At 48.0% G+C, this 13264-nt stretch overlaps 6 protein-coding genes across 6 annotated transcripts; 3 read left to right on the top strand and 3 right to left on the bottom strand.

The window, feature by feature from the left end:
• Nucleotides 1-944: 944 nt before the first annotated feature.
• On the top strand, nt 945-1973 carry BDV38DRAFT_289503 (family 26 endoglucanase H/Glycosyl hydrolase; the record flags this gene model as incomplete). The annotated part of the gene is made up of 1 exon (XM_032061251.1): nt 945-1973. The coding sequence occupies one exon, from the start codon at nt 945-947 to the stop codon at nt 1971-1973; it is 1029 nt and encodes a 342-aa protein (XP_031919639.1).
• Nucleotides 1974-3032: 1059 nt separating this feature from the next.
• On the bottom strand, nt 3033-3638 carry BDV38DRAFT_276661 (uncharacterized protein; the record flags this gene model as incomplete). Its single annotated transcript, XM_032058269.1, has 1 exon — nt 3033-3638. The coding sequence occupies one exon, from the start codon at nt 3636-3638 to the stop codon at nt 3033-3035; it is 606 nt and encodes a 201-aa protein (XP_031919638.1).
• Nucleotides 3639-3941: 303 nt separating this feature from the next.
• On the top strand, nt 3942-4340 carry BDV38DRAFT_276660 (uncharacterized protein; the record flags this gene model as incomplete). Its single annotated transcript, XM_032058268.1, has 1 exon — nt 3942-4340. One exon carries the CDS (start codon nt 3942-3944, stop codon nt 4338-4340), a length of 399 nt encoding a protein of 132 aa, XP_031919637.1.
• Nucleotides 4341-5438: 1098 nt separating this feature from the next.
• BDV38DRAFT_276659 (M28 family metallopeptidase) lies at nt 5439-6759 on the bottom strand (the record flags this gene model as incomplete). The annotated part of the gene is made up of 4 exons (XM_032058267.1): nt 5439-5675; nt 5732-6048; nt 6120-6546; nt 6607-6759. 4 exons carry the CDS (start codon nt 6757-6759, stop codon nt 5439-5441), a joined length of 1134 nt encoding a protein of 377 aa, XP_031919636.1.
• Nucleotides 6760-9002: 2243 nt separating this feature from the next.
• On the bottom strand, nt 9003-9511 carry BDV38DRAFT_231673 (uncharacterized protein). Its single transcript, XM_032052960.1, has one exon. The coding sequence runs from the start codon at nt 9482-9484 to the stop codon at nt 9029-9031; it is 456 nt and encodes a 151-aa protein (XP_031919635.1). The 5' UTR covers nt 9485-9511; the 3' UTR covers nt 9003-9028.
• A 1015-nt stretch (nt 9512-10526) lies between these two features.
• Nucleotides 10527-11989, top strand: BDV38DRAFT_289502 (phosphatidylserine decarboxylase family protein; the record flags this gene model as incomplete). Its single annotated transcript, XM_032061250.1, has 3 exons — nt 10527-10559; nt 10626-10627; nt 10714-11989. The coding sequence occupies 3 exons, from the start codon at nt 10527-10529 to the stop codon at nt 11987-11989; spliced, it is 1311 nt and encodes a 436-aa protein (XP_031919634.1).
• Between the last annotated feature and the right edge of the window lie 1275 nt (nt 11990-13264).

The following is a 13264-nucleotide window of genomic DNA, read 5'->3' as shown; positions in this document are numbered from 1 at the left end:
GAGTGAGGGCGATGAGCAAATAAACCGGTCCAACCGTTCTTACATAAGGCCCGAAAACCTTATATACTATACTGTAGGGCAAAGTGTTAGAAGTCAGAAAAGGACTCTGGATATTCTCGGCGGATCGTCGGAGAATTCACCCCAACCAGGGCCGCTTGTTCAGACGAGTCAGTGAAATAGATTTTGGGAAACTTCCTGATTAAACTCTTAATCAAGTTGCGGCTAGCACAAATGAACAGTTCCTCAACGGTTATAAAACGTAATCTGGATCCGTATCCGATGCTGCCGTGTCTGTGGAGACAGACGGGGGTTGCCCCGAACGGTAAGCTTAAAACACCTCAACCTTACATGTGCAGTATACCGACATAAATCACATCAGCAGTGGGATTCATGCCCTTGTCTTGCCCATGTCCTGTCCAGTTAAGCCCCACTGTGGGATTAACTTTGATTACCTGGAGTCGGACGGAACTGTCAATGATTTGGCTGAAACGCAAACCTAGCTTTGAGACATCTATACATCTGCCGTACAACTTGCCTTAAGCTATACGGAAGGGGCTACTAGTGCCCGCTGACCTATTGCATGTTCTATAATGTACCAATGACATACGAGAGAGGGAAACTGAATCCGGTGTCCCCGCTTGGATCCTCTGTGGGGGCGAGGGGGTGGTGGAATCGCTTACGAAGAACTGAAGAAGACAGACTCTACGGCTCTTCAAATAGGACAAGAACAAGATGTGAAGATGGCAGTGTCAATGGATCGTCATAAACAAGATTAATATTCCACCTCCATCATATGATGAACCTCTTCTTCTCCTAACAGACAAGGATTTTCGAGCTCTACGAACGTATAAAGGACAGGACATCTCCTAGATGTTGGAGATAAATCGGTTTATTCTATAAGTCATTCGCTCATTTTTCATAGAATAGCTGGCATATTCCCAAAAATGTTTGCCAAACTTTCGCTCCTTTCTCTTCTCCTCACCTCTACTGCCTTTGCCGCCGCCGGCCAGGGTCTGTCCTACGACAACATTGACAAATCTGCCACCCCCGGCGCCAAAGCGCTTCTGAAATATATTCAGTCTCAGTACGGATCGCACTTCATTTCCGGTCAGCAGGATGCAGGCAGCTGGGACTGGGTTAAGCAGAACATTGGCGTCTCCCCTGCGATCCTGGGTAGCGACTTCATGTATTACTCGCCTTCGGCGGTTGCTCATGGCGGCAAGTCTCACGCCGTCGAGGATGTGATCCAGCACGCAGATCGTAACGGAATCAACGCCCTGGTCTGGCATTGGTACGCACCTACTTGTCTGCTCGACAACGCCGAACAGCCGTGGTACAGCGGATTCTACACCAAGGCCACCTGCTTCAACGTTGCCGATGCCGTCAACGACCGTCGGAACGGGACCAACTATCGCCTCCTGTTGCGTGATATAGATGCCATCGCCGCCCAGATTAAGCGCCTTGATCAGGCCAATATTCCGATTCTCTTCCGTCCACTCCACGAGCCCGAGGGTGGATGGTTCTGGTGGGGTGCTCAGGGTCCTGCCCCATTCAAGAAGCTCTGGGATATGATCTACGACCGCATCACTCGCTTTCACAACCTCCACAACGTGGTCTGGGTATGCAACACCGCCGAACCTGACTGGTATCCTGGAAACGATAAGTGTGACATTGCCACCGTCGACCACTATGCCGCTGCTGGTGACCATGGCGTCCTTGGAGAGAAATACAAGAAGCTCCAGGCCGTTACCAACAACGAGAGAGTCTTGGCTCTGGCTGAAGTCGGTCCCATTCCCGATCCCACCGTCCAGGCTCGCGACAAGGTCAACTGGGCTTACTGGATGGTGTGGAACGATGAATTCATCAAGGACGGCAAGCAGAACTCTAAGCAATTCCTGCAGAACGTGTACAACAACACCCGGGTTGTTACACTCGATGGTGGCTCCAAGCTTGGCAACTGGAAGCAGGCTTAAAGCGACCTGGTGATCGATGGCGAGAGCATTTCATTCCATTTGACGTCCATGGACTGATATACTCTTCAGTGTTGTCGCTGCGGTAAAACCAACTATCAAGTTAACCTGGCTTGTCCAATCCTTTATCCATTTCTTTTAGTTGTTCTGTCCTTTGCAAGAGTGGCAGAGTCTAATAGTTTATATTCTTCTACTGGGCGCGCAGACCTTACATCAATTGAACTCCTCGAGGATCTTTTATTTGAGAAATCAATTATAGCAGAGCCCATAGTTCTTTCCTTTGATAAATTAGTAATCTGCGCATATTATAAGGATCGATTTCTTCCAATATAGCAGGTGGAAAGGTCGTAAGGGAAGAAATCCTTGATTGCTCTATATACATACGCAACAGGGCCTTCTGTACTTTAGGTACTCTCGTTGATCGTTTGCTCGTTTGCTCGTGCCCGATTGTGCTGCCAGGCCCCAGCAACTCAGTTCCTAGGCCCATCAGGCAAGGCCTGTGTCCGGACAAGGCAGGATAACGCCTCTAGGAAGTCAAAGGTCGTGACAGAGGTGAGCAAGGCTGAGGGCAAGCCAGGCAGATATCAAGGGCCAATAGCCGATGATCGTCAAATGAACTGATGAAAGGTTGGTTTGTGATCTTAAAGACAAATTGAGTCAAATCTCCCGGACATGTAGTATCCTGGATTTATCTTTGCTCAACTATTTGGCGGTAGCCTCGATTTTAAGAGACCAAGTATGGCTCTGTAGAACAACCCTTGAGTTCTTCTGAGCGTCAGGGCTCCTGCCATTTGACTGGATATTCGCAGGAGGCTAAGACCCACTCATATGAACAAATCATGCAGAACACAAGAGTCCAAAGTCTGGAATCTCCTTGCAGAAGAGTATTGACCAACCTGTTCATCTTGATCCTAATATGCTGAAGAAATGTGGTTGTCGAAACCATAAATAAAGTATTACTGGACTATTTACAACTGACGCGAGGCAGAATAGCTCTTTATTCAATGTACATACATCGGCCTCTTCGCACCCAGCTGTATTCTCTTCTTTCTTTTTATCCTATCAGATCTTCAAGAATAGAAGCAGTGCCCTCAGCAAAGGATTTGGCCCCATTGTAGCCTCGAATTCATCCATCATGTAACAAACATTTACTGCATCTGCTTTCTGGAACTTGTCGGCAATACCGATTTCCACACGCGAGGATCCACGACCACGAAATGAGACCTGAGAACCTGCCGTGGTCATGCTCGTTGAGCTACTATCAAAATCAAGAACATGGCTTTCAGGCACAGCGTCTAGCTCCAACGTTGATGTAATGTGGCCGTTCAATGCGAGCGCTGCTGGATAGCCCTGAAGGCGCCTGAGACCAGAATCTGGATTTTTGACAAGCCTGGCACGATCTTCGGCGGTTGTCGTGAACTTTGAGCGAAAATATCGCTCCGAGTGGGACATCCAATGGTTAAATCCTCCAGCCGATGTCATGACTGTGAAGACATATCCTACTAGACTAGGAGATTTAGTCAAGCTAGAGCTTTGCCAGGCACGAAATTCTTCGAGCGTTCGCTCTTCGATCTCTAAGATCTCTCGCTTAAGGATGTTCGCCGCCTCATCCTCATTGTAGCCGTAAGCGGACATAAGCAATGCCATCGCATTGCCCATCGTGTCCATATTGCCAGCTGAGCTATGTTCCTCAAATTCTTTGGGAAAGCTGTACAGATCGCTTCTTCTGAAAACCTTAGTTACTTCGAGGGTTTTAGGAAACTTACAGCACCCCATTTCTGCAGATCGTCAATAGTCAAACACTAACTCATGCGTTTTGGTCCACGACGGCAGTTTGACTGGCCCATCGCCAAGAACATGGTGTCTGACGCGACTTATATAAACTGCTTTCGTTTCGCATCTGCATAGTGTCTCTCGTTCCTAACAGTTCTATCCCTCATTGTAAACCCAAATCGCACAAAGCCCCTCATCATGCGTCTCATTCCTATCACTATCGGTCTTGCAGCAGGCGCAAATCTGGTGTCTGCTATGGCTTTCACGGCTCCTGCCCGATGCTTGACAATGAAATACACTGCTGAACAACTAGACGTTGGTCGTTGGCTTGATCTGTGGTCGAAAACTACCTGCAAACGCTGTCAGTCACCCAAGCTGTCTGATTATCACACTTTGCGGGAAAGTCACGTCCTCCCCTCTGTGAAGGAATGCGCAGACTCTATGGGGACTCCCCAGCTTTCCTCCAACTACCTGAGCCTCTTTGACAACCTCTTTGACATGGCCAAAAGCAAATGCAACGTGAATGACTCAACCGACTTGTGCGAAGACCCCGATCAACTGAAGACAGTAGCCAAGTGCGTCCAAGACAACGGCTAGTCTTTTGTCCTGAGTAACTTCGGTACTTTTCTGCCCATCCTGTTGGCAGACTCATGCGACAAGCAAATGGATTCCATTGCAAACCCGGACACTCTTGACACCATCATTCGTTCCTACTTGACCAAATACGAGGAAACCCGCCCAAAGAGTGAGTCGGCTATTCCAACCTTCATTATGAAATCGTATAGGGCAACTAACCTGTCCTCTTGTTGAAACAGTTAGTGAATAGCTCATCGCGTGAAAAGTTCCCGAAACAAACTATGCATCATTTCGATTCGAGCAGCCGTATTAAACTTTTATTCGACCTCCCCTCTTGTGACTGGGGTAGTTATCTGGTGGCTTTGTGTACTTGCCCGTCTGCCACATCTTTCTACAGGTTGACTTGTATTTCAGTTTTAATATGAGGGTGCTACTTCTAATTATCCCTATTCTCGTCCCAACAATCCCGAAGCGGTAGCAGTCTACTACTATCTCATAGACCGTATTTATCTTGATTTACTCGGTACATTGAACAACTGTACAGATCGGGGTGTACCCACCAAAGGAGTCCAAAGCATGTCATCTACTTTCCATTTGGGGGCTCGTGCATGGTGACTACTCTCCTAGTGTACCATCCTCATGATTTTATTCGCGCATAACCTAAGACGGACGTGGTTATTCTTCGCTCAAACACCATAAATTGTCGAGACCGACAAATTCTGATAGATCAAGCATAAAATATTGGACAAGGACGGTTCAACCTTCGTGTTGTTTGAGTCTTAGTCTTCTACACTCTCAGTATCAGAAGAACTAATGGTGCAATTTTTCTTACGTTTCGGTTTTGAGGATTTGTGAAAACGTCTCCAGTTTTCTAATTTGTCACATAAAGCAAACTGGACAAAATATTTGGAACCCTAAGATCCATTATAGTAGGTAAGACTATGTATGTTGTTGTGATGCGCCCCTGACAGCCTCCAGCTTGGTTTTGCTTACGGGGCGGCCTCTACTTTTGTCAGGAACTTTGCTCGCTGGTGGATTCAAAATGGTATTTAACACAGTCCACATATTGTACACACTGCTATACTGGATCTCTCGCACGTACACTTGTCATAATAAGCCTTACAGCGAGTCTGCGAAGGCAAGTTCATATGCAAATCCAAGAGTCAATCTGCCGTGTTGCAACACATGGTCAAAATTGACGGTATCAATCGTATCATCGGCCGAGTGAATGTACGGGCTGTCGTCGCCAAAGGCTGACTCGAACGCAAATGCGGCAGGATAGCCATACTTCGTGGCGGAGGCATGATCAGAGCATCCATATCCACATTTCGAATCGACGGTCGGGATAGTGCAATACTACGAGTAATCTCTGTCAGCATGGAGGGACTATCAAAGACAGGGATTGAACTTACCGCATCGACAATGACCTTTAGGAACTTGGTCAGATTCTCATCAACATTATCGATGATGATACCGATTGACTCCGGCTTTCCGGCATCAGTGGTGCCTTTAATATAACCTGTCATATCCTGCTGGAGCATGGCTTTCACATCTCGGCTTTTCTGCGAGTACTGTTCGAAGATATCCTGACTTCCCAGGAGACCTCCCTCCTCTCCGGCATAGAAGTGGAACTCAACGGTGTTCGGAGCCTCACCGGCTGCGACCTTCTCGTCCGTCAGGAGAACGCGGAAGGCTTCGAGAATGGTAACTACACCGGATCCATCGTCATCTAACCACGCGCCTCTATTAGCATTATGATGTTCTATGATGCCCTATAGACAGGACGTCTGAAAGACTCACCAGCACCCGGTGCACGGCCCTGGGAGGGCGAATTGAGGTTGATCGAGTCCTGGTGCGCTCCAAGCACAATGACCTTGTCACTCTTGCCCGGGATCTTCGCGATCAGACTCGACTGCGGGAAAGAGTGCTTGAAAGGCTCCACAGTGACTCCCTTCGCTCCGCTGGCGGAAATGATTTCCTGGATCTTGCCTTGCAGCCACTCGGATGATTTTTTACCATTGTCGCTCTTGTAATAGCGATTGTGAAACTCCGAGAACGGCTGGAGAACAGTTTCGAAGTTCTTTTTATCGAGTGACTTGATCAGGTTTTGCACAGTCTCGTTATGTTGCACGGAATCGGGATATGTAACCGCGAGCTTTTGCTTCTTGTTTGATGCGATGTCCAGACTACTAGCCCGTCCGGTTATGTCGAGAAAGCGCTTGCCCTCCTGTTTCAAGCTTATTAGCGGAATGCTGGGCGTCGAGTTTGAAAGGATTTTTCATCGTACCGCTCTCAGAGCCCATTTTTCTGCTTCCGTAACAACCTTAGTTTCTCCCGGGGCTAATTCTAGGACATAACGATCGCCCGAGCGGACATGGTCTCCAATAGCGAGGGCAGAAGCAGTAGCCGCCAAGGTTGCAATGCAGGGAAGGAAGCGCATCTTGAGGGAGCGAAAGCGTGTATCACCAAGTCGATACGAACGGGATTCTCGAATAACCGAGGAAGGATGGATATGCGGGCAAGATCCACATGACAACGAGACGGGACTCGAGATTTTATAGACTAGCGAAGCAGTCACATGGAAAGGCACGGTGTACTACTTTTGACGCCATAGAATATCCCGGGCCAAAGTATGATGCAAGATATGAGGAGCTGCTTGGCAAAACACTTGGCACCTCCCCGACCTTCCTGTAATATAAGGAAATCAGTTGTTTCTGCAGAGATCATTGTAACCTAACAAGTCATGGGATCTAGAGGAAGGGCATCGGAGGGGGTGAAGATCTACTGTCTCCAACCCTATCAGACGAGAGAGTCAGGATACATCAGGGATTCCCCGCCGGGGGTCCGTAGGGAACCCGCCCTGCCAAGCTTTATAATATCGGCACTTAGTAGAAGATCATTTCTTGGAAGAGAAATAGTCTCGAAACATAACGCGGGATTAATTTGCGTCAATGTAACCCTGGTCCCTGTCGTTGCAAGTCTGACTGACTTGGCAGTGGAATCTTCGCACCTCGTCTCGGCAGGTCTCTGACATGTTTTGCATTGGACCGTGAGCCATGTTTTGGTCAGCGATATGTTGATTGCAACCCTGAGTGCGTGCCTCAGGAACTAAGTCATGTAAAGGGCTGCCAAACTAGAAGCCGCGGCTATTTTGGGCTTCTATTAATATTAGCCTCACACAATCAATGTCCTCCACATAGTGACGGCCGGCCAATATAACGCGTCAACTCCGCAGTTTCTTTGAAACGAGAGCAATCGATGGACGAAGACATGATCCTGCGATATGGAAGTGGTGCACTCACACTTTGTTGTTTGGTGGCTTCAGGGTCGCTGTTTCCATAAACTCGCACATCACCCGGCTAGAAAGGTTTTAAGGGAACATAATAAAGCTGCGACTCAGTGGAAAACCTCAGGATAACTGAATCAAATCAACCCCAGAAGTAATCCCTGGGGGAAAAGAGCCGCTGAGACAGTTGATCAATCAATCAAGTAACCAATCATCGATCTGTGGAGAAAACTGGCCATAGGAAACAGACCAGGGATTCCTGGAGCAAGACCGCTCTCAGCTCCAGCTCGTGCGTTCGCGGACTCTAGAACTTCGTCAACAGGAGGAATAGGCTTGAATCCCCGGAGTAGATCCCACCATCCCGGAAACGCACTTCCGGTGCATAAGTGTTCCGCGGCTCAGAAGTTGTTTCCCCAAGGCTGACATGTACATCCCTGTACTCGTGGGGTTGTGAAAAGAAACACTGGATCACTGAGCATGAAATTGCCCTTGAATATTCTCCACCCGAGAGGGTGCCAACGGCTCTGGTCATGTATAAGCCGGAGCTGGGAACCTTTCTTGCTTTAAGAACCCCAAGATCGGCTCTCCGTGTTCCTCAACTTTAACACCAGTTTTGGAAGCACCTTGCGGCATATAGCTGTGAAGAAGGGTCAACTAGCGTTGGCGGAGATCTTGTTTGAGTATGGATGGAAGTATCAATGGAATAAAGCAGGAGCAGCTCGGTAATCATGTCTCCTTGATACCCCTCTACAGATGTTTGTTAAATCCACTGATAGATCACTGCTTGATTTCCAACTACATCTTTGTTATTCGTTCGATCAAAGCATATCGGGACCAGGCCCAAGAGAGGGTGTAGCCGGAAATAAGCCAGCCAGGGCAGTGTTAGCAGTATCACGCAACAGTTATACCATTGCTCAGAAGATTAGCATTAACAAAGCACTTGAACGAGCAAGGAGAAGGGGGTGAGAGAACGAGAGACGATCGAAATACATGATGGAAGCCTGCGGGCAGCAGGCATCAAGGCAGCACGCTTGTGAATGGCCATAGCCCGAAAGCTGTACCTTTGGGCCTAGCTGCTTGGGTCAGTCTCCCCACCACAGCAGAAGGAGTATATAAGGTGGCGGTGTGAAGGGTGCCCGCGTTAGTGGTGTCGATCAGTAGTTGACCATCGGGAGCTGTCGGGAGCTATGGAGATCGGCATTATCCTGACTGGTCATGTATGTACCTTTCCGCCGTGGCTACCTGAGATCTACAATCATAAGGTTTGATAGTTTACTTCTGCATATACCTCTTCTGTATTTACAAACACAATAGGCTTTGAAGATTGAGCTGAAAGAACACGTGCTATCAGGCAGAAGTGGTGATAGGTTCATATCAACATGAATATAGTATGAACAGGACATGCAATTGGTGGTCATTATTGCTACAATTTCCGAGCCACGAAACAATACTGCGCTGCCTCGTCCGAATCGGCCTCTTCTGGCGGCACAAAAAGCTCCATCTTTTCATCCAAGACCTCAAGACCGTTGACTTGCAAGAGATGTTCCCAACCCGTGCGAGAAAAGAGGACACAGTGCTCGTCATTACCCATGAATCGTCGTTTGACCCTTGCACAATGACCATCGCTCTCGTAGTGTTCGATCTTGGCAGGGTTATAGTCATCGGCGGCCAGGACAACCACGCATAGGAGACCCTGTGGTTTCAGCCACTTTGCCCAGTTCCCAACGCACGTTTCAATTTCAGCCCGAGTTTCCCGGAAAAGAGCGCGAACATTGAAAATGGCGTCCAGGTCCTGGCTTCCGATGGGACGCTCATAGGTACACATGTCCGCGATATGGAATTTGCCGCTAGGCACATTTTTCCGACTGAAGTCAATCATCGTGGGTGATTTGTCAATGCCTTCGACCTGATGCCCCGCGGCTGCTAAGCACATGTCCAGAGGCTTCCCCGTTCCGCAGCCAACATCCAGAATACGGGAGTGTGGTTCCAGGTAGGCCAGAGCTCGTTGGATAAACCCGAGAAGAACATGGTCGTTGGCGTAGGCATCTTGGTATGCATCCACAATTGGCTGGTAATAGTCTGGCTCACCCATTGTTTAGGTATATGCCTTCGGAGAGTCGACTTGATGATTTAGACAAGCGACGGATTGAGCTTCTTGTGGGTATTTTTGGTCGTAATCCTTTTGCGTTTCTCTGGTTCTCCGAGTGATAATACCACGTGGGCAGCTAGAAGTTGAAAACTTTCAAGTCATCAGAAAATAGAAGAGGCGGTCTATTTAAGAGATTCGAGGACCGTGCTCAAGTTCATATTCCAACAGAACTAGTCACATCGAATGGTTCAGTCTAGCTGACCGCATTTTCCGTAAATGAATCGTGATAATCACCAAGAAAAGGGTGACGCATGAGATCGCTCCGCAATTCTGATACATCAATTTTGACCCATCATGAGCTGACTGAGCATTGGCTTAGGTGATGTCTACAGTGGGGAAGCCATGGATCGAATTCATACCCTCTGCTGCAATGCATTGTCAAATGCTGCTACGACCTGGACGTGATTAATGCACGCACACCTCGGCAGGCAACCTGCAAATCTACTAGTATTGACGCCAAGATTTCATGGTGGGGCAGCGCTGCAGAAACTCTACCCTTTGAACCGACAAATATCAAATGCACCATGATTTTGAAAGTCAATAGGATTGGTGTCACGCTCAGACCATGAACTAGATGTATCTAAACTTTTTCTGCCTTCTGCGAGGGCTAGTGCCCCACACTGGAGGGCGTGAAACATCATGGCAAGAATATATTGGCACATTAAGGTCGCTTTCTGAGAATAGTCATACAAGTGGGTTTAACGTCCTCAATTACAAGGCAAAGGCTTGCAAGAAGTAGTTGCTCAACAGCTGCCCAAAAGCATCAGTCCAGATGATATCGGACCTATTAGCTTTCTTAACCAGAGTGAGTAAGCATCCACGAGCGGTTACCTCGCAATTGAATCAGTAACTGACGAGAAGTTTGTATTAGGGGTATGTCAATCCTGCCTGCTCATGTCGGCAACAACAAAAAAGAAAATTAGAAAGAAAGACAGAAACACTGACATAAGTCATGATAGATTTGGCAGGCATGTGCCCGCCGCTGGTAATCAGGAATACGTCTCCTGGCTTGCCAATCTGCTTGGGGAGGTAGAGAGGAACCCCCAAGATCTGCACCCTGTGTTGGGTGAATTCGAGCGCCTCATTGAAACCAATCCACGTATCTATATGCTCCTCCAGTCCATGCTCCAGGAAGCCCAGGAATGTAGGCTTGGCATAGAGCAGAATGTGGAGATTCATGACTACCATAAGTTGCTACGGGTCCTCAACTACATCATTACGCATGCACCCCCTTGGACTGATGACCATCCCGGTGTGCCGATGCTTGTCCTCCTTCAATCCTCTATGCCAACTGTCAGTGGCTACGCCTTTTTCCAGGATCCTGAGGTGAACAAGCTCATCAAGAAGACTCTGAATGCTTGGGCTGATTTCCTGTCTTCACCGGAATCGGCTGGTGTGCTCAATACTTCTATAGCTGGTTGGTTCAGCACAGGAGGCCTTCGGAGGTTGACTGACACAGCAAACATCGGCGGCGAGGGCTTTAAATTCGAGGAGCTGTATATCTGTAACCCCGATGCTCCACACTATGGTTTCAAGTCCTGGGATGACTTTTTCACGCGCAGATTCAGAGAGGGTGTTCGACCAGTTGCCTTTCCCGATGATGATAGTGTCATCGTCAACCCTTGCGAGTCGCAGCCCTTTGCTGTTGCGAGGCAGGTCAAAGCCCGTGACTCATTCTGGATCAAAGGAAAGACGTACTCGTTGTCTGATATGCTTGGAAATACCTTTGTGACGCCCTTCCTTGATGGGACGGTCTACCAAGGTTATCTGGATACTTTCAGCTATCACCGATGGCACTCACCTGTTTCAGGCAAGGTTGTTAAGTCTTACGTACTGGATGGCACGTATTTTTCCACCCCGGAAGCTTTGAATGTCAACCCGCCGAATAAGGATCCCGGAAATGAGATCCTTTACCAAGGATACCTGGCGGCCATGGCAACACGCGCTGTGATACTTATTGAAGCAGAGAACCCAGAAATTGGACTGATGGCATTTCTAGCCATTGGTATGGCTGAGATATCCACTTGTGAGATCTCTGTGTGCGAAGGGGATTGTTTGAGCAAGGGTGATGAGCTCGGTATGTTCCATTATGGGGGTTCATCGTATTGTTTGATCTTCCAAAAGGGTGTCAATGTCATGTCGTTTCCAGAAGTTGGAGGGGAAAAGAATATACCCGTTCGGGGTCAGTTGGCAACTGTGACGCCAATGGAGGTGGACGGTTTCCAAGTTGTATGATGCCCAAGTGCATCATTGGAAGTTTCTCTAAGATTTTCCCCTACTATAGCTCTATAGGTACCATCAGGCCATTCGACAAACTATCGTTGCCTTCTAAATATGAATATGTGAAATATGGATAGGTGTTTAATGTCTACGATAACAGCCAGTTCGTCCAGTCAGTGTTTCATGGTGCTTATTGCTAAGACGCAACCACCTTGTCTCGGGCTTTTTTTTCTTTTTTTTTTTTTTTTTTGTGGACAGGAAGTACAGAATCTCCTTGAACTGGGGTGTGTACGAATTCCCAGCTAGGTACTTGGTCAGTATGAACTACTAGTCTTCACTCGTCTCATCCGAATCTCGCGTTGCCTTACGTTCCTCTTCACCGGGATTTCCTTTCCACAATATGCATAAGATCGTCATCCTGCGGGAGCCGGGATATGTATCTGTATGTACTATTTACTCCCGAGAATATAATATTGCCGAGCTGAAAGATTTTGGACCTCTCACGAGAAGTCTACAGATCTGGGCGTGGCGGGCTGAGGCAAGCCCCATAGCCCATACATGTGTGCATGGATTCGGGCCCGTCTCTAGCCCTGATTGGACAGGCCTATGGTGAATCTCAGGATGCATGCATGCAAGCGAGGCTCATGCAGGAATATGGATGGGCCAAGTGGAGGGTCAATCCAACTGGCATTTTCTAACGTAATAGAAACTGGCTCTAGGCTCTCACGGATGCTTTTGGCGTAATAATTCTTTGCCCTGGCTTTATGCTATACTCACAAGTAAATTTGATTTATATAAAACTAACTTTCGCAGCTTGCTAAATCTACCCGTTAGTAGAAGAACAATTGCTCTATGCGTGTGATGATGGAAGATTCAGGCACAATCCCACAGCAATGGATGCCTCCCACTGCGCCCCAGGCATTGCCTCTAAGATAAAAGCAACGTCTACCCATTGGATAAACCTCATGTGAGAAGCGTAATGCGTCACAGCGGCGGTTATCCGAACGTCTTCAGTATTGCCCTATCTTCCATGACCCTCAGGTTGCTGAATACTTCTATAACGTTCTTAATGTGTGCAAGGGCTCCAGCTTCAGCACGAAATTTACCCTAGTCATTCCGTCTGTTCAGTTGGCGAACTATAGGAATCGAGAGAAGGCGCCGAAGTATGGAGTTCCGCAACATATTCTCCGCGTGAGTGTTGGTTTTGAGGATACTGATAAACTCATCGAGACTTTCGAAGAGGCCCTCAAGAAGGTGGAATTGCTGAAGCCTAAGAGTCGCTGTCCCGAA

This window comes from Aspergillus pseudotamarii, assembly GCF_009193445.1.
Source record: "Aspergillus pseudotamarii strain CBS 117625 unplaced genomic scaffold BDV38scaffold_1, whole genome shotgun sequence".
NCBI lineage: Eukaryota > Fungi > Ascomycota > Eurotiomycetes > Eurotiales > Aspergillaceae > Aspergillus > Aspergillus pseudotamarii.
The sequence above is the reverse complement of the archived record's forward strand: the minus strand, read 5'-3'. Positions and strand labels throughout refer to the sequence as shown.